This window comes from Bombus pascuorum, chromosome 2 (genome assembly GCF_905332965.1).
Source record: "Bombus pascuorum chromosome 2, iyBomPasc1.1, whole genome shotgun sequence".
Taxonomy (NCBI): Eukaryota; Metazoa; Arthropoda; class Insecta; order Hymenoptera; family Apidae; genus Bombus; species Bombus pascuorum.
In genome coordinates, this window is record NC_083489.1 from 18,965,418 (window position 1) to 18,992,043 (window position 26,626).

The window sequence follows — 26,626 nt, forward strand, 5'->3', positions numbered from 1 at the left end:
GCGCCACTGTCGTCAGACGCGATCACTGTTTTCATACCATCTCGTGCAGCAACAGCAATTATTTCCAGATCGGGAAGATCTAATTTTTCCACGGTTTACCGGGTGTAAGTTGTTATCATTGGTTTAACACTCGATCGGATTGAAATCGGTAATGGGCATTAAGTGTGTTCAAAAAATATTCATGGGTAGACAGGAAGTGAATAGTCGGGGAGAGTTTTCGTGACGAGAGCCATCTTGACGAGCATCGGCTTGCTCATGATAGACAGAGGACGAGTCTGTGGCGGCGGCGGCAGCGGCGATGGCATCGTTTCTAAATGTTCCCGTGAATTCTGAACGCTCGTGTTATCGGCAATTAGTATAATTGTTTATATCGTACATATCTTTCACAGTGAACCGGCTACTATTTCAAGAACAAATTTATTTGTGAGTTTTATTCGTTGGTAACTTACGCCACTGGCCGCGTTTACAATGACTCCATGCTGTGTGCCTCTCGACGTCTTACCATTTATGCGGGAATTCATTTAGTTTAAATAAAAAAGGCCCCGCCGTAAGATATTTCCTCGTGATAATGCTTCTAATCGTGCGAGAATAATTCAGGGAATTATTGTACATAGCAGTGTGTGTTGAGTGGATCATCGAATTAGCCGTAACAACGGCAGTGGTGTCTTGTTAAAAAATGTTCGCAGTTCGATTTCCACCGGCATGTTGCGTATAAATTTTTCTGACACCCGCGAAACTTCGAATTCCGAATGTTACGGCTTTTTTTCTTTTAATTAGGATATGCTACAGAAGCGATCTAATAATGTTTTTACACTGTTTGTTTAAAGAAAATAGGTTTATTCAACGAATTTATTATATAAATTGTTAAAAAATTCATTTGTAAAAGTTCATTCATGCATTTGCTAATTAATATACGTTATAAGTGCTACATAATATTTATTATTAGATTGTATATTTTTATGTATTTATGGAAGTTTCAAAATACAAAAATACATTTAAGGGTGCAAAATATCGAAAATAATATTTGCTATAATATATGATAGGTGCAACAAACTTCTATTTAAATTTCATGTCTTTGATTATATTTGTAAAAATATAAAAATGCATAAAGGCCCACAGTCTATTTATTATACAAAGGATAGATATTATTTGTCACAATATATATTTTGATGTAATTAAGTTTTATTTTCTTTTACCTGCTAATTAGTTAATTAATCTAAAATATGGATCTTATCATTGAAATTTTAGTTTACTTGTAGAGAAGAGATAATATATGTTCATGTTAGTATATAATAACTGAACTGTGAATTTAAAATTTATAATATAATGTTCAAAGAATTATTGAATAATTGAATTAATCTGTTATTAATGTATTGTCATTGATAATTTGTTTTGTCTTATATGCTTGCTATAATATGAGTCAAGTTGTCAGTGGACAGTCTCAGTAGAATTTAAAAGAAAATGTTATTTTTTTTTAGAAAAGAACCTTGTGGATAGAGACTTGAATACATTATTGAACAAAATGGAGGGTGGCGATGGCCCTTCGGCCATTAATAGTAATCCTACTGCTATTAAAGGTAATATTTACAATTTGTCATTAGTAATATGCTACGCAAACAACAAGCCTTTGTTTATTTTGCTGCTATAAATATAACTATTGTATAGATACATAAAATAATAAGTTTTATTATGTTATTAGCTGCACAAGAAGAGATGGGAAGATTAGATGTTCTTGTGTGTGGACAGTGCCATTCAGTTTTTCATTTTATTGAAGAATTCCAAGAGCATCGTACAAAGGAAGGCGCTTGCACCCAAATTTCACATTTTCGTGAAAATAGTAATGTTAGTAATCCTTACACCACTATTAAATCATAATGTCATTGAGAAATAACATTGGGATAAGAATATCACTATCTTATTTTAACATTTGTAGAATGAGCAAAAAGCACAAGTATGGGCTTTCCTTTTATGGAAAGATTCACAAATCCAACAGGAAGGTTCAGATAGGGACTCAACAAATTCATGGAAACTGTATCAAAAATGGTGTAAGATGGATACACACATAAGAGATTCCTGGATTGCAGCAGGGAAAACTATACAAACATTTACGAAAATTAGTAATGCAAAAATGCAGGATGTACCAAGGCAAAATCAAATAACCACTAATGCAGAAGGTACATATCAAAAAAGCAATAATTTTATTTTGATTTAAATGATCAATGCACTTAAGGTATTCTGTACTATTATAGGAAAACCCATAGTAGTCCGTAAAGTAATTAGAAACGGACAACCGGAAGACGATAGTAAAAAGGATAGTAAAACTATGGAAGCAAAGAATCAAAAAAGTAACGAATCTTTCGATGAAGTAGAAAAGAAAGAAAAACCAAAATTGAGACCGACAATAAAACTCAAGGTCAGTTTCGTTACATTTCAATAACTTTAACGTATGTAAAAAGCTAATAATCTATTTATTACAGACTAAATCAAATAAAGCCGGTGATGATGATTCAAGCGATGAAGAGTACGTAGTAGAAAAAATCTTAGCGAAACGGTTTAACCCGAAAAAAAGATGTTCGGAATATCTATTAAAATGGGAAGGTTTTGGACAGTAAGTTTAATTTATAATATAACTGTAAATTTTTAGATAGGAGAATAATACGATAAATTACGAAAGATATTAAAAATATTCGGAGATAAAAATATGCGAATAATTACAGTGAGCATAATAGATGGGAGCCTGCTGAGCATGTAGCTACGTGTAAACATTTGTTAGAAGAATTTGAAAGAAACCTTGCTAAAAAAAAAGAATTGAAAGCAGCTCAACAGCAAGCTACTGTTAAGGCAGCAGGTCGAGGTGCTCATCCTGCACAAAAAGCAATTATAAAAGCTGAAGCTAAACCTGGACCAAGTACCGCAGGTCAAGTAGGGTAAGGCAATTATTTTTTGCCTACAGTTTCTACAATTTTCATTGTGTTCTCTATATTTGTTAAAATAACACTTCAAATTACAAATTTTCTGTATGTAGACGACCTATGCGATCAAGTAAATCAAAAGCAATGGATCAAGTGAAGCAATGGTGCGGTTCCATGAAAGACGAAGACAATGACCGTATGTATATTTTATAATATAGTCTATACTAGTGACCTGTACTTTTCGTAAGAATTGTATATACACTACAAATGTTGGAAACATATTAAGATTCCGAAATTTGTTTAGTATTAGGTAAAAGAAAGATGGATTATTCCGAGAGTGATTCTGAGGATGGTGGCAGCAGCGCTGCTAAACGGACTAAAGGCGACACAGGTAGTGATGAAGACTGGACTGGAGAGTCTGAGGAGGAAAAGTTGTTGGGTCGAAGTGATATGATTCAACGCGCATTTAATCGTGCTAATGCTCAATCAAACGGGTCTAATAGAGCAAGTGGATCGTCTACAGATCTTGCGACTTCATTGGGACTTCAATCTCCCGAAGGAGCAAAATCTAATCAACAACCAGTCTTAGTTGCGAATGCCAAAGGAGTTGTTAAAGTTGACCCGAAGCAAATGCCTAATTTAACATCGGGTGTTTACGTAATGTCACGGAAAGATGGCATCATCAAGTTGGACTCGTCCCCTAGCGGAAAATTAGCTGTAAAAGGTTCGCCAACCACACAAGGTGTTTTGATGGTTCAAAATCGAGATAATACTAACGTAGTAAGGAAGCAAGTAATATCCGCATCGCAATCGAATTCTGTAACCCCGGTAAAAGTGGTTTCTAAAATGGATGGAAGTCAAGTAGTAACGCAGATGAAAGTAGTTTCTAAGCCTGTTACGAATAAAGCAGGAGGTACACAGAAAACAGAGCCTATAAAGATCCAGCCGAAACCAGATCCGACACAGTTACCGCAGATACATGTCGTGACCGCGGTGCCGGCTCCCATAACTTTGCAGCCAAGAATAAGTACAGGAATACGTCCTGGACCTGTTACAGGCCAACGCAGTGCGGACGGTCGACCTTTGTTACCCAGACCTCCACTGCGTGCGACGACACCAACTAGCGTACTTGGAATTGGGTCAACAATTCGCACACCTGTTAGGGCGCCAGCCCCGAAACAAGTTCAGTCCCAGCAAACACGCCAGGTACTACAAAAACGTACGACGACTGTAACTACGCAAAGCAACTCGGTGAGTCCTGGAAATGTTACTCAAGTTAGACCAAAGTTTACGGTGATTAGCCCACAGCCGAAGCAAGTGGTAAAGTCTGGAACTAGTCCAGTGCAACAGGCTAAACAATCTTCGAAAACCCCAGTTGGTAAGCCACAGTCATTATTATCTCCGCAGCAAAAGTTATTAATGGCAAAAAGGAAAGCTCAAGAAGCAGCAGGTATCATTAAACCAGGTGGCCGCGGCCTCCTAGCAGCTGCTCGTGTTACCGCCGGTCGAGGCAGAGGGAAATTGACTGAAACACCAGCGACGGCCACTCCAGGAAATAAACTGAAAGAAAGTAAATTGGCGGAAGGTGATGGACTTCATATGGAGTTCCACGAGGTAGGCTCCGAAGAGAGTAGCAGCGATGTTGAACCAGAGCTTCCACCTCCTGAAGCTGATACCATTGCCACTACGGAGCCTGATAGTCCACCTAGGCCGTTTACTCTTTGTCCATTGACGGGCCGTATCATTGGACCGGATGGTGAACCCGTCGAACAACCGGCTGAACCAGAACCTGAACTTGAATCTACAGGAACTCCGTTGTCCACCATTAAAACCACTACAACTACATCAGAGAGTATAGACGTCTCCGCTACAACCACCACCACAGAATTAGTTCTACCTTCTCTTGATTCTCTTACAGAGGGTGGTGGAATAATGAGAGTCGAAATGAGTCCCGGTGGAACGACAGGAACGATCGTTCAGACCAGCGAGCCAGCGCAAATCAATTTGACGAATGTATCTGTTCCTGCGCCGGATCTTCCTTGTTTGGATGATACAGCTCCTGCCGTGGCCACACCAGCCACAACCACGACGACACCTTTAACAGAAGCGACACCAACCAGTGAATCCTCTATTGCAGCAGGATTAACCACAGCCACTGTTACCTCGACTAACACAATAGCAATCGCGTCTACCGATGTAAAAGCTGAAGAAAAAATACCGGAAGAGAGGAAGGTAACCGAAGATACGTCAAACTTGGTAACAATAACTGGAGAGGATGGTGTTGTTTATCAAGTGGCTGGTCAAGCTGAGGATGGTCAGACATTATTGGTAACTCGAGATGCTGATGGCGAACAACAATGTGTATATGTTACCACAGAGCAACAAGGAGACGAAGGCTCTGTTTTAACGTTGGATCACGCTGTGGCGGAAGCTGTAGCTCAATTAATACCTGATCAAGTAAATCTGGCTTCGCAGTTCTATGTAAAGGAAGGTGGTACAGAACCTACTGAAAATCCAATGGTAATGTCTATCATGGACAGCACGAATACGGCGGATGTGACGGAGGGACAAGAAGATGGCGATGGCCACGGCCAAGTTGTAGCTCAAGTTGTACAAGCGGAAGAACCTACTCCAGGTAATGTACCGAATTTAAACATTCGTTTCAAATTTTTTAAACTATATATTAAGAAATAAAAATTGATAGTGAAAACTAAAGTAAAGGGATATATTATTAAAATTTAATTGCATTATTATGTTAGGTGGAACCAGAAGAGTAGTCTTACTCTTACCTGATGGAAATCTAATGATGACAGAAGTGACGGAAGAACAGTATGCTGCGCTCGGACTTGGCAAGTGAAGAGACACTTAACATTAATATTTTGCGAAATGAATAAACGATTATGCATCGAACTATACAATTTACAATGGAAGTTGTACGCTTAAGGGATGATCGTGGATTGTATATATGTAAGAACATTAAATTCGTACAATTGCAATGAAATTATTCACAATTTTTCCAGCTGAAAACAGATACAATGTGAAAGAAAAAGAACAGAAAATAAATATGGCTGGTATATTGTAAAAAGAAGAAAAGGAAAAAATAATAACAGGATCATAATTACACAGAAATCTAGAATAATAGATTAATGGATAAATAATTATGTTTTAGAAATTCATGTTTCAGTGTCCCAAATTCGCTGGAATCTTAATTTTTATTCGTTTAATTTATAAATGTGAAGAAAGAGAGAGAGAGAGAGAGAGAGAGAGCGAGAGAGAGTAAACGCAAAAAGAAAACATATTGCATCTTTCAGGAAAATCCATTACACGTTTGAACTAAGCATTGTATTTGTAGGATAGTGAAGTATAATCTGGGGTTTTATATTTTCCACACAATAATAGGCTTTTAATAAAGACCTTTATTCCCCTGCATACAAAGTCCAAGCTTATATAGCACGATATATTTGGTCAGGTTTTAGAGAAAAGTCGCGAAGAATTTATTGGTAATTATCAAAGAACAAATTGGCATTTCACAATGTAAATATATTGTTAAAAAAAAAAAACGAGAGAAAAGAATCAAATACTTCAACTACTTCTATCGCGATGATTTTTTATATAAAACTTGAACCTAGTTTGACTCTATGCTAATACATATACCTTTCTTCACTACAAGATCCATATAAATTATAATTTAATACTCTTTGATTTCTAAAATCGTATTATTCTAACATGAACATTCGCAATAATATTTAAATTCGTGCGTTGTAAATTATTTACGCGAACGCAAAAATTCATTTTTTTTTCTTTTTTTGCGTTTCAAGGACTGTGTATGCTTATTCTTAATAGATTAAAATAAGTGCACTCTTATAAAAAGAAATAAACACATACTTTTTAAATCTATAAGGCTTTTAAAACAAAAGAAAGAAGATGAAAAAAGGACAGCAAAATACAGTGTTGTTTAATGCAATATCATGCGCGTCTCATTATTATCAAGCTCCCATTCCTTTTCAGGTTGCCCGATACATAATTACACATGTACAATTAATGTCCAAGATATCTGTCGAATAACTACGATGCTTTTCGAAACGCTAATAGCTTTCTGCGCTATAATGCTTTTGACGAAAAGAACGAAAGTGTACCAATTTTTTATATCTTAAGACAAAGAATTAATACTTGTGTGAACGATGGTGGAGGTCTCGTTGAACGTATTATAGGAATAGGCAACGTTGAGAATCCGTAAGATCTCTCTCGCTTGTTTATTTAATAGACTGTACAAAGCGTAATCTATAATGTCATATATGTAACAGAGAAGGGAAAATAATTAAAAATACGTGCATATAATGTTTATGCGTGTTGAAATAATTATACATATGTATGTGTATGTATATGGGTTTAGAAGGCAAAGAAAGATACACGAATTCTTTGTATGTACGAAATACAATTTACGATAAATATAAATAAGTGTACCTTATTGTGATTATCGCGACAATGTTAAATGAAATCTGACGTTTTTTCGTCAACGTAAATAATAATTAATTATAATAGGGTTAAACTAGATTCAAGCGTTTAATTATAAGCAGTCTGCTCTCGCAATAAAATAAAAAGAGGAAGAACTGCACGTAACGAGACCGATTTTTAATTATATCTCGATATAAGAAGAAACTATTTTGCACGATGTACGGCCAGGAATATAAAATCCTAGTATTTTACTAACGTACTCCTTTTGTACATAGAACTTCATTCTCTAAACCTTTATATAAAAAATTGTTTCCAAATAAACCATAGTGTCAAAATTAATCTACATATTTATTTTTCATCATAATCGTTACTGTGTTCTAATTATTTATTCCTTAATCACCATATATATATTTGTTCAAATTTTATTTAACACCCACAAAAAATATTTAAATAACTAAGCATGCAATGTATTCATTTGCGATTTCATTTGTTAATCGTAATTAAAGATTGACTGACAAATTTTTTTTATAAAATGAGTCTTATCCAGATGGAAGATAATGATAGCAAAACATATACTCAATCTGTCCAAAGAAGACTTGAAAGTATGGTACAATACAGAAATGATAATTGGAAAATGTCATATGGTTTTATTAATACTACTCAAAAAGACGTGGTTTTGCAACAAAAATCGACCTATCTACTCTGCGTTAGTATCTTCATATTTTTGACTAACAGAGAAACCACAATAGTCAAATGTCCGTCATTTTTACAGATCTACAAAAATAGGTTACAAAATGCTTGTCCAGCTGACATTAAACTGCTGAAACATAGCGTTCAGGAAGACTTGAAATCTAAACATGACGAGTTAAAATCTAAAGATGTTGATTTTGAAGAATGTGAAGCAGATTTAGGTAGAATACTTAATAAAGTTGTTATTTAACATATAAAAAATCATCAACAACTTTTTTAGACATACATCATAGTGAGTTAGCAATAGATCCACCAAAAGTGAAGATTTGGGACGAATATAGAAAACTGATAGAATTATCAAGACAAAAACCAAAATCAAAACTTAAGCGATCATTGATACACGTGACATCGTTACCAAAACTTTATGTCAATAAGTATATCTATTAAATAACGGTTAAAAACGTTGAATTTCATAATCTTCGTATCAAAATTTCTGAACCAGGTCTTACTCCAAGCTACGATCAGGTTTGAACAATCGAATGAAAAGAAGCATACTAAGATCTGATACCCAAAAGAGTATATTAGTGGCCAACACGAATTACGTGCAATTTCGTAATTTTAAATTGAAAAAGATGTATAAGGTTCGTCTCGACTAATTTTCATTTAATCCTTCGGCAGTGCAACGAAATGAAAAAGAATTTAGAATACCTTTTTTCGAAAATAATCGTCCCATTATCCTGAAGATTTCCTATATGTCTGATATCAAGTGTGAAAGATACATATTTTCAATTTTTTATAGGAAATAAATATTAATAATTATATCATGTCATGTATGAAGATGTGAAATTTAAAATATTATGTTTGATTATAGTATGAATTATAATACTATATTTGTTGAATTGTAAGGATCTCTCTTGGGTTGTACTCTTGAAGGGTTAATTTTGCTGCGATCAAATTTTATTTTTTTTATATTAGAACATTTCTTAAATGTGACACAAATACAGAAGAATTATTGTTAATAGATTAATGATTTTTATGCATTGATACGAATATTTAGAATTCAATATAAAGAAATATGCAAAATATCCGAAGTATTCCACTCGCTATAATATTCAGTGGGTAAAGCAAATTTTTTTTAAATGCACCCAAAAGATATAAGTTTGCATGTATATGAATTTTACGCCAAATAATTTTTTTTCTTAAACGTCTTTTTCGATTGAAACTAAAGCGAGAGTGAGAAATAAAAAAACTCGAAGACCATTTTCTAACCGATTTTATTATATGGCAGAAAATAGTTATACTGCAAAATGTCAGCAATATCCCAGCAAGATTTCAAATAGAAGGGAGACCGTATCGTTCCAAGTTCCGTGTTATAGTGCAGCCTGTGGTAGAGAACAGAGGCATCGTTCCGCCGGGAATGCAGCTGCGATTGATCATCCTGTTCCGTTGCGACGATATTGATACACCAGAAGAAGTATTGGTGTTAAAAGTTCAACATGGAAGTTCGGTGATTATCCGGCTGCACGGATACAAAGACCCTCCTATTTTGTTCGGTATAAAAATTACTATATATAGATAAAATAGATATGAAGAATATAGTTTAAGGGAAGGCTACAATAAGAAGGTAACTCACTTTATAATTAAATAGACAGTAATTTGTGTAAACCAGAACTCAAAATCAATGAAAATCAAATTACTCTTTCGAATGTGCTATAAATTCATGATCAACTAATATTTGTAGCAATATACTTTTGCACTTTTGGACATGATATTATATTTCATACTGCTCCTTAGCGTTGCAAACCCTTCTATTTAAACCTTATATCAATAGCCGAGATGCATAACGTTGTTCAACACAGAATTATAAACTCATTTTATCACGGATCTTAAATCTTAACCTTACAAATTTTATTTTTTTTTTATTATTTAATTTGTACTTTACAATTTGTCCAGCTGGACATTTGGTAAATTTTTCTAACTTAATTGTTAAATAACATGTGGATGGCTATCCCCAGCGGGATACCATCTTCGAGATTTTGTTAACTTGAGAACGAAAAGAAAGATATGGGATAGATATTTCGCCTTTAAAAAGTTCAAACCACGACGGACCGAAAGGTTTGTAAAAAGATTTTCAGAAAATGTATTCAGGTGGGCATCCGAATATGGACATAACCTGATTTGCTTAGATGTAGAAGAATAATAAAGAAATAAAGTATAAGTGTAAGGTAAAAAGAACTGAAGAGATATAACTGCTCTTTTGAAATATTTTTTCTATATAGGAACTTGCCTGACGGAAGAAATATTGTTCACATATTCGGACACATACACGGAAGTATTGAGTCAAGCTTGGCATCCAGAGATAGCAATGTCATTCGATAGTTTAGAAGTACGATATTTTTAGCAACGATAAGAATACCTATTATAGCTGTCGTCTGACTTCTTATGGATCAAGCGTCAGTCATTCTTTTAAATATATTGAAAATAATTTTGTTTTTTTGAATCATATATTAAATCACAGATAAGATATTTTAATTATTTTATTATTTCAATAATACATTTGGGTAACTTCCCTTGTTAGAACTATTTATCTTCCCATTCTTTTTTTAAATTTGTGATAGTGAGAATATAGAGCTTGAACGATATTACATTGACCTTGATATCAGAGACAAGAAATTTTTAGCTCAAATAACGATAAAGTTGTAATGATTTCACACGTCATCATGACTTTGGTTTTTTTAGTCTTTTACATTAAATAGCTCTGAAACCTTATCTACCTGGATGACGGAAGGCAATAATTTCGTAAGCATGACTTTCGATTGTAAGAAAGCCTTTGTAGGAGAAGAAGCTTATGTACTTATCAAATTCAAGAACGTCGGCGGAGAGGGTCAGTTTTTCATAATGAGCGAGGCAGACTGGTTCTCTATGAACATTATAGTAAAATCACTTCCTATTTCTATCCGATTCATTAAAAAAGAAATTCTTCTTAAATATCTTCTTATTTAAAAAGATTTCGTTTAGTATCTTTTTCTCCATTCCCATTATAGTAAAATCACTTCCTATTTCTATCCGATTCATTAAAGAAGAAATTCTTCTTAAATATCTTCTTATTTAAAAAGATTTCGTTTAGTATCTTTTTCTCCATTCCCATTGTATATCTTTTTATTTTAGGATATCACAGAAAAAAATAGTTTAAAATTATCCTGTTTTACCGTGTGGCCTGCGTATTTTGCACTGAACACAAACGAAGAACTGGATTTTCATATGTACTTCTCACCAGAGTGCTATGGAATTCATGTAAAAATAATTCATTACCCTATTCATATAAAAATATATCGGCATCGTTAATTTTCTTCGACTCGTTTATCCACTTCTGACCTTTAATTATCATTTTCGTCAGGTGGAAAAATTATACATATTATGCGATAATTGTACCTTGCTGGAAACAGAGATAATCGGTGATGGATTAATATATGAACCCAATTTCATCCAGCTTAGTAAAGTATTTATACTATAAACTCGGTGCAAAATAGGATTAATTTAAATATGAAAGATGACAATTAAAATAAGTAAAATTACAGCATTTAATGAAATTAACACCATTGGAAAAAAATATTGATAATCAAGCGAATTATTACATAAACCTGAGCACCAATACCCCTGACAGTATCGGGCAATGCATCATTGCTGTAAACAATATTAGGTATACCATATATTTGTTACCATAAATTTAATAATAAAACAATTTTAGTTTAGTAACTGTTAATTGAATAAATACACTATGATTATTTTTGAATAGTGAGATCAGCATGCATTTTTCCTGGATGAAACGAAACGTGCAAACTGACATGCACAGAATACATACAAAGAATTATTTTCCCTTAGAATTGCTTCACATTAATCCAGACCAAGGAGTTTTCGCTCCAACTTCCGTTCACTATTTTACTGTAACGGCTGAGTATAAAGATTTACAGCCAAATTATTATTTTGCTGTTCTACAGTGAGTTTACGGCTAAAAAAAATATTGTTACGAACAATAATATTAATTTTGAGTTGTTACTGTGAAAATTAATGCATTTGACGTTCATCGAATTATATTAGATTATACATAGAAGATATACCAGTTGATGCAATACCAAAAAATACGGATCTGCAAACGAAAGAATGCACCACAAAACGACGAAAATGTCCAGCTGTAAAATTATTTTATTCCCTTTACTAACTTGTCAATTAGAATAGAAATATTTTTTTAAAAGAATACTCGTTATCAGTCTGTAGACATTTGGATCGCCGATGTCGAAGTTTGGTTGCAATACATGATGGATGAGGAGGATAAAACGTGCGTCAATTTTAATGTTGAATTTACATTTAGAGATTTGAAGCTCTCATATATCTATTAGCCTTGCATTATCATTTATTATATTGCAAGCAATTTATTTACATTAATTATTAATTCCTACTTCTCACACGAGAGTGAGAAAGTCTATAATCATCATTCTTTCATTATTTATTTTAACATAAACAAAGGAAGATTATTTACAATTACCAAGGTCCAGTATCTATTTACAATCGTATTTTAATTGATCAGTGATCGAACAACAGAAGAAATATTGAAACATATCTTGGATATGCCATCAGATATCAAATATCCCCGATCAAATTACGAAGAAGAAGAAGACAAAGAAGAAATGATAGGGGAATTATTAGAAGAAGAATTTGAAGAAGGAACATCAACGTGTCAGTTAGTAAGGCTTTCATTAATTTTTCATTTCTGTTGTCATCTTTATTGTGTTACAAAATTATACAAATTTACCATATTGTAGGAAGCAGATGAATTATTTTATCACCACGATTTAGTAAACCTAAACCAATTCGACCTACTGTGGCAAGAGCATATAATAAGCATGGGTATCATTAGACCCACGAGGCTTGTAATTTTAAGATAGTTTATGTTACTTAAAAAGCTTAATATTTCTTATTAAGATTATTACGCGTGACAGGATTCTATACATCGGTGTCAAGGAAACTTATGTTTTAATATTAAAAAATCTCGCTGATGACTCATTGAATTATTCGTGGGGTGAAGTTAATGGTTTAGATTCGTCAAAGATGAAACTTTGCGTGTGTCCTGAAAAAGGAGAAGTATCAGCTAGAGGCACTAAAAAAATTGAAATAACTATCACACCAGTTTCAGAGGTTAAATATTTGTTTAATTTTTCAAAAATTTGATTTTGGGAAAATATTTGGTTTACTATTTATTTTTATAATTTCTAGGGGATCGTGCAATCTTTATTTATACCATGTTTCGTGGGAGATTCACGGAAGATGATAATGCTGGGCATCGAATGTTTCATCGAATCACTTTATGTTATATTTTATTTTCCACTAAACGACGATACGCCACTGTTAATGAATAATTTTGTTAAAGTAAAGTGGCAGGCAGATAGTCTCAAACTTGCTTTGGATATGGCGGGAAAATCTAGACAGCACATGGTACATTTAATTAGTAATTTTGAAGATCACAAATAAACACTTTTTTTTTAATTTATTAACCCTTTGTGCTCGGCTATCCCTTCTGAGGAGATATCGCAAATCTGATAAACAACTTGGATGTCCACTCTAAGGACACAAAGAGATTACTGGTGATTATATAGTATAAAATTACACAAGCTCTAAATTTTTTAAAAATATGTTTCCTTGAAGTTTCACAGTACGAAAAAACAAAGAAATGAAAAATATGCTCGGACATGCCAAATACAAAGGTTTATTTTTTTAAATCTTAAGTTATTTAATCTAAAATTTCATACTTTTAAATTTTCATTTTTAATTTTTCAATCAAACGCTTAAGATTTTTTAAATAAAAATTACAAATTTTTAATTTTCTGCAAATTAGAAAGGCAATCCGTTATTATTGTATACTATCCATAAAAGAACGAAAATTGTATAAAATATTTTCTGATAATAATGATGTAAAATTATACTAATATTTTGGAATTCAAGCGCGTAATTCAAATGGATTATCAATCTTAATGTACAACTCTGCAGAAATTATTAGACAAGTACAAAAAGCGAGAGGAACGAGAACTAATGAACACGAATCTGGATCAAGGAGAGGTTCTTAAAGATACTTCAGCAGGTCCTTCTATGCAAGAAGTGGCAGTTGACGAATCAGGCGAACAGCCCTTTCTAAGTACTTGTACTTCAGAAATCATTCAGGTAGTGGAAAGTTTTTGCATTTTTATCAAACCATAAATATTACTATCGCAATTGTATAATATATATATTTGACTGAATGACTATAGATGAGCAACATAACAGAAAATGATAACTATTTGCAAGATATGGTTTCCTCTGGAAACATTGTACCATTCCACGAAAACTTCTTACCACTGGTTACACAGCCTGTTGTAATAGAATTTCCAGGTTTATCATTAAGAACAGGTATCTTGATTAAAATTTTGAAAGGAAATATACTCCTCTAAATGACAAGATAAATATTTATATTTACAAAGAAACGAATAATTCCAACCTTCAGTGCAGAAGAAAACTTTTATAATAAAAAACGAGACTTCGATTCCAACTAATTATTGGCTTCGTATAAAGAACTTTTATCCGATCATGTGTTCGTGTAAATGGAAGTCGCAAGAAGATCGGATCAGGTTCATTTATAAACGAGTTTTTAGTCGGCGCAAGAAATTAATAGGTTGGATATTGTTTACTCGTAAAATTATGAAATTCTAAATATATTATTTTTGGAATAATCTCTTCTATTTACAGAAGACGCATTGTGCAAGGTAAAACAACCTGGATCAGGTATTGTAGTCTATGTTGATCCCTTAAATTCAGATATTGGTCCTTTCAAAGCCATGCCTGTGGACATTTATGTTTTTGCTGATACATGGGGTTATTATGTAGATGAATTAGAAATAAATATTGCTGGTTTACCACAGTATACTATAGGGATATGTGTACAAGTTGTTGGATCACCAATATCATTGTCAATTTCTGATAGAAATGAATCTAATATACCTACTATTAGGTATATCTAACATTTTTCTATTTTAAAAAATTCAAATTCAGCATTTTAGAAAATATATTTGTAGATATGGAATGGTAGCTGTAGGTAGTCGCCTATATGAGAGAAAGATATCATTGACAAATACAAGTGTGGTGCCTATAATTATTGACTGGCATACATTTGTAGTCAAACCAGTTCTAGAATCAATGCCTTTTAACGTAGCATTTAGTTTTCATACACCATTTACTGACGAATTGGCATCAAAATTAAGAAATACTAAGCAGAAGACTAATAGTGAAATACACTTAGAAAAACATTATCCATACTCAAAAGGCTTACATACATGTAATTCTAGTGAATTCAGCAACACTAGTGATATTACAACATCTAGTTACATGTAAATATTTTCAATAGCAATGTAATAGTCATCAAAAATATACAATTACATTTTCTGAATTATCTTAGGGAATCCTCACACATGACCTCATCCTGGATGTGTAATGATGAAATTTCCAAACAGTATACCACCAGTAGCTCCAATAGATGTTCAAAAAGTGAAAGTAAATATACAAAAGATGAGATATGCTTTAATGCAAATAATGTAGCAGAGAAGAAAGACATTGAAATAAAAATTTCGATACTTCCTTACTATGGTTTAATTGATACAAGAATATGCACGGTGAATAAACATTTAGATCTTATTAAAATATTAAGAAAAACATATTGTACATATAAATAACAAAGAAAACATTTTGGTATCTTACAAGGTTACCCCTAGAGAAATGTTCATCCTACCCAAAAGTAATACCTCCCTAATTATTGATATACAACTTGAAAGATACAAAGCTATGATGGAAACAAATGAAAGTATCGAAGGAGAATTTTTTTGCAAAATTCTTGGATTTCTACGAGTTGCTCCAAATGATATGTTTGTATAACTGACTTATGATACAAATCAATGTAAAATATCTACAGTGAATTATATGACACTATATAATAATAATAGGTACAGAGATAATTATTATGCTAGACTGAGTGGCAATTATTTTTCTCCTGTAGAAATTGATGTTACTGCAAATATTACTAAATCTACATTGGATTTTAATATTTCTAAATTTGATAGAACATTTATATGTTGCGCCAGTAAAGTAATACGAAGTCGAAGGAAAAGATTAGAGTATGTAAAATTACAAAATATAAATATTCTTATTCAAAGAATAGAATATTTCTTCACCTAATCTATTTTTCTTAGACTAACTAAAACATTATTTTTGTACAACACTAAAAACAAGCTAATAGAGATAACTTTAGAAACATATGAACCATTTTATATCAAATCTACATCAGTTTATGGAGAAGCAGATCTATCTAAATCTGGAATTATATGCATAAATCCAAATGGATATATTGAAGTAATTTATCTTTTCCTTTGGCAGAAATACAAATTTTGAATAACATTCGTTTTATAGGTAAAAATAGCATGTATTGTACAAGAGAAATTAATTCAAACTATAATGAATACAAGTTCAGATCAAGATTTCCATAATCCAAAGATCACAATAAGAGAACCATTACACATTATACATTCTGATAAACGATATCAAGTATTAATCATTTTTCTTTTTTGTTCTGCTTGAATGAGCATAATAAATCCTTAAATTATGTGATTTTAGGACTTGGAATTAATTCTACAAATATGGTTACCAGTGTTAAAATTATCATCATACACATTAGATTTTGGTCTTGTTTACATAGGTGATGCAAAGAAACTATCATTAACTATCAGAAACTTATCAAGTATGGCCATAATTGTTATCTTCTTTAATATCTATATACATTAACATTATTTTAACATTATACATTAACTAGGCCTTATTGATTGATTTTCATTAGTATGCAGTGTAAATTGTAAAATAAATAAAAAGTCCAAGACCAAAGAATTTATGACTGATAAAAGGCATGGAACATTGTCAAGTCAATATAACTACCAAGGCTGTTATTTCACAATCACGGTTGCTTTCCAACCAAAGTAACATAATTTAATCATAAATATTTTATCACTAACTATGCTGGTCACTGTACAATAACTACAATATTTACAGAAAACCAGGGAAATTGGTCGAAACATTAGAAATACTAACAGATATCCCATACAATATAGAAGAATGCCAACTTTACGGAGAAGGAACATTAGATGAAAAATATTATACTCCAGGTGTATAAAAGAATAAACAATTACAAATCTACTTAAAAATTATGATTCATTAACAAAATAAAAAACAGTTTACCAAAGAGAGTTAAAATAAAACAGCGTTATTAATAATAGCGTTAATAATATTCTAATAAATGATAAATGCAAAAGAAAACATAAACATTCATACCGATAACATAATTCCAGTTATTACATAAATCAAAATATATAAACTAAAAACATACTAGCACTCAAAAATTGATATTCCTGCTCATAACCTATTATTTATTACTTCTGATCATTTACTTTTCATATTCACATGACACCATGATTTAATTAGCACAAAATAAATTAAATTCTTTCACAGAGAAATAGATATATATAATATATATACTTAATAGGTTACACTACTGTTTAACTTTGTACTACATGATCTTGGATCATTGATAAGACATAATTACATTATTAGAATTGATAATTAAGAAGAGAAAAAGGGTATTTCGCTCTCATGAGTGTGGACCTTTCCATCAACGGTGTTAGAGCACGTCCACGTCGTCCAAAGTCATATACACAAGTAGCAATTCTCATAGCGGAGGTAAGGTTCTTAACTTCATAACGCGTGCTTTATAAATCAGTCACTAACCATAGAGCGCTACGATCTAGAAGTTATAGAAAACAATATATATATATACATATTTATACACCCGCTAATATACATATATAGTATACTTAGCATAGTTACTATACACTCGCGTGTCTATGCTATATTACACATATGCAATTCAAACTCTTGACTTAAAGTGTTTTACTGTTTAGCGGGCAAATCGAGAAACATTTGGCTTTCACTAATAGCATTGCCCCCACCACGATAGTTGCCAGACTTGTGCATATGACCGTGAGCACGCTTATTCACCTATACACACTTTCGGAATTTTTGATGACTTTACCGGTGTTCTCTTACTGTATCGCCACCTAGCGTACTGTAGGTATATCACCGAAGATTTTTCCTCGGTCACGTGACCGGCTTAGCCAATCGGAGAATTTTGTGGGCCCTATACGTGGCATAAGGTATGAATCCTTTCCACGTCCGCCATTTTGACATACGGTACTTTTCGAGAGTGTTGGTTTTATGTTTTATCGTTTCCCGTGAATATAATCTTTTTTACTGAAAACGTAAGTAACGCAAGTGGCTTATACCAAGCAACGTGACATTACGGGCGAATCTCAATAATTAGACGACGTTTCTATATAATGGAACTTTGAGCGGGGAACCTTTCGACGATTTGCGCTGGGGAGTAGGTCGAAGGTGACAGACAACCGGGTGTACGCAGTGGCTTCGCAAACCGCACAATATCTTCCGCCTTTGTCGCAATACCACGGTATTGGCGTTTTAGGTAGCCTGTTGACGATTTTAGAAAAGTGAATAAGATCACCAGTGTGAAACGCTCTAAGAGTGATCCTTAACACGGTATGCTACTCCGATAATCATAGCGATGTATTAAAATGAGAATCAATAAGCGGGCAGCGTGAGCATCTCGTGCGTGCTTCTACACACAATATTTTTTTCTTTTTCTTTATTTTAGTTTGATTTAATTAAAGTCTATAATTTAACGTTGTTCGAAATATTCGTTGATTACTGTTAAGCGTGTTAGCCTGTAAATGTGCAGGTTAGCTTTTCGGCCTTTGTGTCAGCGTATTGGAGCACTTTACGCATGTTTCTACTCTTATCACCGCCGTCTACGTACATAATTTTTCATATTATTTTTCAGCCACGAAACGTGTCTTTTATGTACTCGCGTGCACGCGTTTCGAATTTTTCCATTATTTCGATCGATTTCGTTTTGTGAAAGTTATTTATTTCGAAACAATTTTGAGCCCGATATATATTATTGCACGTTGATCGTATGTACATTGTGTTCTTGCATATGTCGGGCATATATCTTTTCCGACTAATTTTAAAAATCAGTTTCGTGATAATTATGTTTTGATAATGTCCTACTTTCGTTATTACGTGTTGTTGCAAATGATGCTCTTACCCATGTTAATCATTTTTTGATTAAGCATTCACATGTTTATGCACATCTTTGAATAAGATATAGATATATTTTGTATATTCATATGTAAATATTGTTTAGTGTTATGAAAGAATGAAGAATAAAGAATTCATTGTGATATAATTAAATTAGATTGTTTATGTGATTTGCTTTATGTAATATATATCAAATAAAACTTCAGTTCATTTAATCTAGCTTTCTCTCTAGTTTCTTGATCTGTGATTTTTTAAAATTTTATTTTGTGTATATGATAAAATGGGACATTAATCTAGTATTTTATTATTCTAGGTATTTACATAATCAGCATTAATCATGGGGAATATGTTTGCAACATTATTTAAAGGCCTTTTTGGCAAAAAAGAAATGAGGATTTTAATGGTAGGCCTTGATGCAGCGGGTAAAACCACAATATTATACAAATTAAAGTTAGGGGAAATTGTTACTACAATTCCCACTATAGGTAAATATGGTTCTGTTTTTATTTTTCTTTTATTTAAATATCGAATATAATTTATATTATATATATATTTATTTATTGTTACATATATTTTGTGTGTGTGTGTGTGTGTGTGTGTGCGCGCGCGCGCGCGTGTGTGTTAATACATACAGGAAATGATATTGTGTATTAAGTGATATAGTTTACTAAATAAATATCGTAAATTTTAGGCTTCAATGTAGAAACAGTTGAATACAAGAATATAAGTTTTACTGTATGGGACGTTGGTGGTCAGGACAAAATCAGACCTCTCTGGCGACATTACTTTCAAAATACACAAGTATGCAATTTGTTAATTAAATTCTCATCTTGAAAACAATTAAATTGTATCTCTATGTGTAAAAAATTATTATCTAGACAGGCATAATAGTTTATTTTACATTTTACTTAAAATATGCCTTACCTCTAATAAAATTATTTTCATAGATTAAATTTATTTTCAGGGATTAATATTCGTCGTTGACAGTAATGATAGGGAACGTATCGGTGAAGCGCGTGAAGAATTGATGAGAATGTTGGCAGAAGATGAACTTAGAGATGCAGTACTTCTTATATTTGCTAACAAACAAGTGAGTATAGTTCCTGAGTTACTAGTATGCTCTGAGTTGTATCTCTTTCATTGTGTTATATGAGAGCATAGAGTATTTTGATAGCATATAACATTTGTTATGTAAACATTGCATATTACCCATGTCAAATGTATAGACTTTATCAATGGAATTAAAGAAGAATAAATTAAACGAATAAGTTATGTATTTTAGGTTGTACTTATGAATTAATTAATATTTTAGGATCTCCCAAATGCAATGAATGCAGCAGAGATTACCGACAAGTTGGGACTCCACTCTCTTCGTAATCGCAATTGGTACATTCAAGCAACGTGTGCCACAAGTGGAGACGGACTTTACGAGGGCCTCGATTGGCTCTCTAATCAGCTCAAAAATGCCAATCGCTAATTGGAACATTATTCTGTCAACATTCAGTTGCTATATTAACATCATAAAATCAGCTGCACACCTATCCCCCCCATGAAAGAATAATAATATAAACAGAGGTAACACTAAGTGCAAACCGCGAGATCTTTTTGATCTCGAAGTGGAGGGTGGAGATTGTCGAAAGTTGTCATTGTGCCAGGAAGTTTTTTGGGGGGAGGGGAGTGGGGAAATCGGCCGGAAGCACACATTCTAACGGCCACACAAGACTATTGCCTTGTGCAACTTACTATTATAATTATTATTATATTAGCATTATAGTTACACTTTTTACACAGAGATACCACGAGAAAAGTGGAAAACTTGGAAGTAATTGTATTAAAGTACCTAACTCTGAAACATACAATACACTTTGATTAATTAATAATTTGAATATCTTTGGAAAAAAACTTAAGAACAAAAAAGTGAAGTACCCACGGTGTTGTCAGTTTGAATGCGTTGGACATACTGATTATCATAATGTAGCTGCATATTGTACATTACATTATATAAATACGATGATAAAAATGTGATCAATAGATGAGAGAATGTTGCTCTGTCCACTACATTACAAATGTCACATCGGCCCATCAGTTGACATGAAAAAATGCAGTGAGTGGTAACTGACGGTGCAATGACTTACTGTTTCTAGTTACAAAAGTTTGTTTCTATTTTTTTAAGTTTTCAGTGGTATACGTCGACAAAAGAAAAGTAAAAAACAATACAAAACTATGCAAAATGGTTGTCTTACTGCTTGTGACTATCAGCAGGTGTTGTAATTGCACCCTCCTTCACCTGCTCGCGATTAAAACTAACAGTCAGTCAACCATGTATATCTCAGTGTAAAAGAGATATCGTTTATTTATTGCACCTTGATAAGGTAAATTAGAATATTGTCAACATTCCGAAATTATGCATCGATCGTGGCGGGAAATGCAGATAAAAAAAATTCGAATGGGAAAAAATATGAGATGAAAAATGTGGAGTAAAGTAAAAAAAAAAGGTTAAAAAAATGATTAGGAAAGAACCTCTCGCAGCAAAGAGAGATAGGCCTCGCAATTTCTAAGCCAGCAATCCAAACTGGCATGGCAGTCTGCCAGATGAAGCCATTTTCGCAAAGCCCTTTAATCTCCTAATGTTTTCCTGTCCTTAAAAATATATTGTTTTTACAAAATAATCTTCCCCTAATTGATCAAATCGCCTTTCCGTCATATGCGAAGATTCGTATAATTATATATGAATGTTTAAACGATTTGTGAAATATACTGTAATTGTGCTTTATGTAGTCTATATGTTATTTGCCGTTAAAATAGTTTGTTTTTGTTCTGGCTGGTTTATCGAATAGTATTGATAGAAAGTCCTCCTTTTCGGGGTGCATGCATATTGTGCAAGGAATGACAAGGATAAAGGGATTTCCGCACATATGTGGACGCTGATGACATAGAAACTATTACTATTATTTACATTGGACGAAAACAAACACATCTCTATCCTCGTCGCTTCATGCTCAGCCTTGCATGCATCCCCTTTATTCAGACGATGGTACTCAGTTAAAGAAGCACGATTACTTTTCCCTTTTAATTACTAAAGACTGCACACCACCTATACCGCATGTTTCATTTAGCAACTTAAGTTCTCTTCCCTCTTTTTCTTTTCTTTTTCTTGATCGACTAATTATACATTAGTTATGGATAAATTACAAATTTTCTAGACTTCTATTATAATTTTTTCAAAAAAAAAAAAATTATAATATTTTCTTAGTACATAGTAGTATACTTACGTATGGCAAATTTTTTCGACCTCTAATAACGTGTGTATATTTAACGACTAAAGATAAAAGGAATTTTAACGAGGATAGGTCCATGGCTGATAACGAGTATCAGCTCCAACTCTGTCAGAACAAAAATAAAGGACGTAATATTTAAAATGTATCATACCGATTTTTTACCGATACAGACGATCGACTCATTATGCAATAAGATATGCTTTCATCATAAATCATTGTTTTTTTCAGTACTTTCATTCATCTTCATTAATACAGAAATATTGTAATTGAAAAAAAAATACAAACAACCGTAGAAAAAATTATATACTAGAACCGCTGCGTATTTTGTGTTTAATTCATTAATTATAAATGTATGCATAGAACTCTATAGCACTGTAAACAGATGAATGTTTCTTTGTTTTTTTACTTATTTTAGCGTGTATTAATTTGCTTGACATATTCTATCACGATACGTTATTTTAGTTACCGATCAGATTATTAGAAAACAATATTTAAAAAACTTACGTATTATATATATAAATATATATGTGTGTTATCATCGTAACAACGATAAATGGGTTAAATACTTATAAGTTGCATTCATGACATCGCTCCTATATGCATGACCTCAGTGTCGTGACATTCTCGCGCGCGTAATCTTCGGTGTATGAGTAAGTACTCAATACGGTGCATTGTCATTTTTAGCTTCAAATGTACATTATGTGCACGAGTGTGAGTGAATCCGGTTTCATTAAGTCTTTGTTTGGTAAATAAACGAAAATAAAACCATTTCAACCTTGAAGGAAAATTCAATATTCATGAATCATTTTGAAGTTCGAAATTTATTTATTTTTATATCTCAAATTTCTTAGTCGAAACTCGTATGATGATAAAGCATGTCACTTACAATTACAACGTTTATACGAATTTATTGAATCAGTTTTTCGCCTTCCATTGATACGTTTTAAGAACAAATAATATATGTAAGGGATATCGATATACTCAAGGAATGATCTTTAGATAGATGATATATTCAGAATAAACGGGAAATACGTATAATCGAATGTATATCCATATTGGTTAGAATTCACAATCTACAATGACAAACAAATATTTTTATGAAACGTTTATATCGGCGATACAAGGTGAAAGTTAGTGGAAAGTAGATCTTTTGCAGGAAAATTTATTCAAATTTCATATAAAGATACTGAAAGAAAACAAAGATTAAAAATCTTACATAGATTATTATTACACGATAAAAGTATAATATAATACTATTCTTTAATTTCTTTTTAAAAGTTAATGGTGATTAATTAACATACAGGATGTCTCTACCTTCTCCGCAAAACGATGCCAGCATATCCTACGAGTAAAAATAAAAAACAATTGTTAGATAAAGATTAAAGTTATAAAAAAAAAATTATACTATAAAATTCATCATCAACATCATGATCAACCATACCACACTTAAATCGATATGTGGCAACAATCATTTCAGTATGCCTTTTGATTTTTATACGATTTATATTTTTACGATTAGGAAAAAAAGATGGCGTTATCGATCAAATTGGGGTCACTGATCTTAGTATCTATTATGTATGTAACTTCCTATCTTTTACGTTTATGGTAACCGTGCACTACGCTTGGAATGTAGACGTAGATATGGTTTGTGAAACAGCGTGAAGCCGGTGTTCCTTTATATTTTTAGAATTATTAACAACCTGCAGAGTAACGATCACGAGTATTGAATGTCAGACGAAGCTGTTTGTGATACATACGTCTCGCAGACGGCGCCAGGCTTCTCGTCGGCAATAACCAAGCGTTCGTAACTCGTCATCGCGGCCTTTCGGATCGCGCGCGCGCGCGCGCGCGCACTCACTTCTTCACGTATATCAACAATCACCACATATATCGTTGATCGCCGAATAACAAATAGCAAGTGAAAAGTTCGTCGATTACGGACAGCAAGGTAAGCGAAAATCCTTCGGTAAATGGTAATTGTTCACTATGTACGTACGTTCAACGCTATCGTTACAACTTCGAGGTTATCACGTGTACGTACGCGTAATGCATCAGAGATGTAGGACAGGATATGAATCTTTTTAATCAATTTCTCTTTCTTCAGCAAATTTTTCTTTACGAGCAGAAATTGAGATTCCATCGGGTATATGCAAATTTTAAATAACTAAACGTTTTTTCCACGTTACTCATAGGTTTGTGTAGGCATGATAAAACATCATGCCATAGGTGTTAATAGAAACGTGGGCAACGGCGTGCGTCGCTTGACACTTTGTGGTATTACCGCGAAACAATTCTCAACTATTTTAACATGAAATTTGAAGAGAGTATAGCACGAAACGTCTCAGTATATACAGACTACGAGGAAAGAATATCATAAATCACATTTACAATTCTTTTTATAAGGAAATCCCATATTATCAAAATTGTCAATATGCATATTTGGTTTTGGAGCTGAACTGTTTCTTCATTCCTTCTCGTATCAACTACTTTTGAAAGATCTTTGATCCTCAAAGGTTGTTTCGATTTTCAATTATGTAAAAATTCTCCTATCTCATCGTAAAGCAACATTAAGGTTAGAAAATTAACAGAAATATACTTATCATATTTTTCTCCTATAATTTTCAAATGCTGCGGTGTTGGATCGTCGTGTGTATTGAGTCTAAGGGGAAACGATGAAAATCAGATTTGCTAGCATCGAATGTAAAAGTCTATCGGCGCGTGCGATCGTTGTTGTTGATGGCGTCTTATATTTAGATCGTGTTGAAATTTAGTCGACCTTTGAGCATAAAAACTTCGAGCGTAATGCATTTCATTGTCAAGATATGCTTGGCAAGACTTTTTCCTTGTGGCGCGCGGTTGAGACGCATTTGCGATCAACGCGCCATCTTCTCCTCGCTTTCATGACGTTGCCAAAAATGTGGCTCCAGAAAACTCACGGGCCCTCTATCCACTGTACGATAAACTGTTTGAGTTTACACGGCCGTCTGTGTTTTTCCTTCGATGAGGCACCAGGTTATCAATTTCTTCGGACATTGGCAAAATATTATTCCAAGTCGTGGCTAGATTGTTGTTGTGCTGCCAGGCGAGATTCCAAAGGGGATGGTTTTTCGAGTTTTGTACTTGGTGGAAGTTTGTCAAATGAACTTTCCATCGAATAATTTCGTAGAATACAATCTTTATGATAAATAATACATTACTTTGGTAAAAAAATATTTTTATCAGAATTGATTAATTGCATATATGATCTTAAGTATTTTAAAAAGTATTTTATTACAGATATTGGTACCAAATGTAAAGTAATAATTGTCCATTGCAAACTTCATACTTATGAATATTTTCTCAAATTTTATTATAATGATAGCAATATTTCATACAGAATGTTTACTTTCTACTAGGACCCGTCCCTTTTAAGAAAAAATACAATGATATCTAATACATCATAGACTTTCACGGCGAGATCGTAATGGAGATTGCGATTACGTATGGTTGTCAAATCGCAGACAAGATTTTAGAAATTTTACTTCGCCATTATCAGCCATGGTATGTAGGAATGTACAGTAATGAACAAAAATATCGACTAACTTATCTTGTAAAATTCTGTTTCAATTTGTAAAAAAGAAATATGCTACAGATGTTTTTACTAAATATTGTGGTTTACTAGTCAATCAATCAACAATTAACTGTTCAAATACTTTGTTAACTTTTGTTCGTGTATGCTCGCAATAAGTATTTTGTAACACTATATGTATTCATTTTCAGATTCGGTTCAGACTTGACCAATATAATCACGAGAGTTATAGTCATGTCACGTTAGTCTTAGACAAATTTCACGATATTTTGTATAGTACATTATATATATATAAAAAGATTCTATAACTATTTGAATACTTTCCTGAGCCACTGTACGTGTGCAGGCATAATGCCGCGAGAATGGCGCCAACATTCCCATCTGTCGACGTGTATGCACCGTAAAATGTTGGATCGCGTCGCGTTCGCGCGCCGATAATGACCGCGCGTGTGGGTGGCGTACTACATAAAGACTATAAGGCTCGTATC

At 32.9% G+C, this 26,626-nt stretch overlaps 7 protein-coding genes across 12 annotated transcripts in view; 6 read left to right on the forward strand and 1 right to left on the reverse strand.

The window, feature by feature from the left end:
* LOC132916881 (general transcription factor IIH subunit 2) overlaps positions 1 to 26,626 on the reverse strand; it is an 83,049-nt gene that overhangs the window by 2,645 nt on the left and 53,778 nt on the right. The window lies entirely within an intron of this gene.
* Positions 7 to 7,706, forward strand: LOC132916869 (uncharacterized). Of its 5 annotated transcripts, none has more exons than XM_060977271.1 (11): positions 9 to 423; positions 1,479 to 1,577; positions 1,700 to 1,842; positions 1,934 to 2,174; positions 2,250 to 2,413; positions 2,478 to 2,608; positions 2,718 to 2,927; positions 3,026 to 3,108; positions 3,217 to 4,290; positions 4,378 to 5,547; positions 5,672 to 7,706. In XM_060977271.1, exons 2-11 carry the CDS (start codon positions 1,523 to 1,525, stop codon positions 5,767 to 5,769), a joined length of 3,369 nt encoding a protein of 1,122 aa, XP_060833254.1. In that variant the 5' UTR covers positions 9 to 423; positions 1,479 to 1,522; the 3' UTR covers positions 5,770 to 7,706. The 5 variants fall into 5 exon arrangements, with proteins under 5 accessions (XP_060833250.1, XP_060833254.1, XP_060833249.1 ...); XM_060977270.1 differs by having other exon boundaries at positions 42 to 104; positions 194 to 423; positions 3,217 to 5,547; XM_060977267.1 differs by having other exon boundaries at positions 7 to 104; positions 3,217 to 5,547.
* LOC132904466 (uncharacterized) lies at positions 7,905 to 9,422 on the forward strand. The gene is made up of 4 exons (XM_060955005.1): positions 7,905 to 8,073; positions 8,140 to 8,278; positions 8,338 to 8,491; positions 8,560 to 9,422. Exons 1-4 carry the CDS (start codon positions 7,915 to 7,917, stop codon positions 8,711 to 8,713), a joined length of 606 nt encoding a protein of 201 aa, XP_060810988.1. The 5' UTR covers positions 7,905 to 7,914; the 3' UTR covers positions 8,714 to 9,422.
* Positions 9,912 to 11,960, forward strand: LOC132904463 (uncharacterized). The gene is made up of 6 exons (XM_060955002.1): positions 9,912 to 10,443; positions 10,797 to 10,991; positions 11,226 to 11,351; positions 11,455 to 11,551; positions 11,636 to 11,757; positions 11,854 to 11,960. The coding sequence occupies exons 1-5, from the start codon at positions 10,423 to 10,425 to the stop codon at positions 11,671 to 11,673; spliced, it is 477 nt and encodes a 158-aa protein (XP_060810985.1). The 5' UTR covers positions 9,912 to 10,422; the 3' UTR covers positions 11,674 to 11,757; positions 11,854 to 11,960.
* Positions 12,062 to 17,105, forward strand: LOC132904681 (uncharacterized). Its single transcript, XM_060955371.1, has 15 exons — positions 12,062 to 12,799; positions 12,878 to 13,250; positions 13,329 to 13,547; positions 14,100 to 14,270; positions 14,357 to 14,495; positions 14,590 to 14,757; positions 14,832 to 15,093; positions 15,158 to 15,469; positions 15,538 to 15,772; positions 15,840 to 16,000; positions 16,079 to 16,249; positions 16,325 to 16,484; positions 16,542 to 16,676; positions 16,746 to 16,869; positions 16,966 to 17,105. The coding sequence occupies exons 2-15, from the start codon at positions 13,164 to 13,166 to the stop codon at positions 17,103 to 17,105; spliced, it is 2,484 nt and encodes an 827-aa protein (XP_060811354.1). The 5' UTR covers positions 12,062 to 12,799; positions 12,878 to 13,163.
* LOC132904461 (ADP-ribosylation factor 1) lies at positions 18,308 to 22,511 on the forward strand. Of its 2 annotated transcripts, none has more exons than XM_060954999.1 (5): positions 18,308 to 18,436; positions 19,606 to 19,777; positions 19,984 to 20,093; positions 20,257 to 20,382; positions 20,605 to 22,511. In XM_060954999.1, exons 2-5 carry the CDS (start codon positions 19,630 to 19,632, stop codon positions 20,767 to 20,769), a joined length of 549 nt encoding a protein of 182 aa, XP_060810982.1. In that variant the 5' UTR covers positions 18,308 to 18,436; positions 19,606 to 19,629; the 3' UTR covers positions 20,770 to 22,511. The 2 variants fall into 2 exon arrangements, with proteins under 2 accessions (XP_060810982.1, XP_060810980.1); XM_060954997.1 differs by having other exon boundaries at positions 18,317 to 18,731; positions 20,605 to 22,065.
* LOC132916871 (dorsal-ventral patterning protein Sog) overlaps positions 24,212 to 26,626 on the forward strand; it is a 93,513-nt gene continuing 91,098 nt past the window's right edge. The window contains exon 1 of the mRNA XM_060977279.1: positions 24,212 to 24,518. The gene's annotated coding sequence lies outside the window, so the exon portion shown is untranslated. The remainder of the gene's footprint in view (positions 24,519 to 26,626) is intronic.

What these genes read in the sequence shown, in the direction of transcription:
- LOC132904463 (XM_060955002.1), top strand. Translation starts at nt 10,423, where the DNA reads ATGTCATTCGATAGTTTAGAA. An exon ending in CAGAGTGCTATGGAATTCAT is followed by an intron (nt 11,352 to 11,454) that starts GTAAAAATAATT and finishes CATTTTCGTCAG; the next exon opens with GTGGAAAAATTATACATATT. An exon ending in ACCCAATTTCATCCAGCTTA is followed by an intron (nt 11,552 to 11,635) that starts GTAAAGTATTTA and finishes GTAAAATTACAG; the next exon opens with CATTTAATGAAATTAACACC.
- LOC132904681 (XM_060955371.1), top strand. Translation starts at nt 13,164, where the DNA reads ATGAAACTTTGCGTGTGTCCTGAAAAAGGAGAAGTATCAGCTAGAGGC. An exon ending in CTATCACACCAGTTTCAGAG is followed by an intron (nt 13,251 to 13,328) that starts GTTAAATATTTG and finishes TATAATTTCTAG; the next exon opens with GGGATCGTGCAATCTTTATT. An exon ending in AGGTTTATCATTAAGAACAG is followed by an intron (nt 14,496 to 14,589) that starts GTATCTTGATTA and finishes TCCAACCTTCAG; the next exon opens with TGCAGAAGAAAACTTTTATA.
- LOC132904461 (XM_060954999.1), top strand. Translation starts at nt 19,630, where the DNA reads ATGGGGAATATGTTTGCAACATTATTTAAAGGCCTTTTTGGCAAAAAA. An exon ending in ATTACTTTCAAAATACACAA is followed by an intron (nt 20,094 to 20,256) that starts GTATGCAATTTG and finishes ATTTATTTTCAG; the next exon opens with GGATTAATATTCGTCGTTGA. An exon ending in TTATATTTGCTAACAAACAA is followed by an intron (nt 20,383 to 20,604) that starts GTGAGTATAGTT and finishes TTAATATTTTAG; the next exon opens with GATCTCCCAAATGCAATGAA.
- LOC132916869 (XM_060977267.1), top strand. Translation starts at nt 1,523, where the DNA reads ATGGAGGGTGGCGATGGCCCTTCGGCCATTAATAGTAATCCTACTGCT. An exon ending in AAATGGGAAGGTTTTGGACA is followed by an intron (nt 2,609 to 2,717) that starts GTAAGTTTAATT and finishes GAATAATTACAG; the next exon opens with TGAGCATAATAGATGGGAGC. An exon ending in AGCGGAAGAACCTACTCCAG is followed by an intron (nt 5,548 to 5,671) that starts GTAATGTACCGA and finishes TTATTATGTTAG; the next exon opens with GTGGAACCAGAAGAGTAGTC.
- LOC132904466 (XM_060955005.1), top strand. Translation starts at nt 7,915, where the DNA reads ATGGAAGATAATGATAGCAAAACATATACTCAATCTGTCCAAAGAAGA. An exon ending in AATCGACCTATCTACTCTGC is followed by an intron (nt 8,074 to 8,139) that starts GTTAGTATCTTC and finishes TCATTTTTACAG; the next exon opens with ATCTACAAAAATAGGTTACA. An exon ending in CCAAAACTTTATGTCAATAA is followed by an intron (nt 8,492 to 8,559) that starts GTATATCTATTA and finishes TTTCTGAACCAG; the next exon opens with GTCTTACTCCAAGCTACGAT.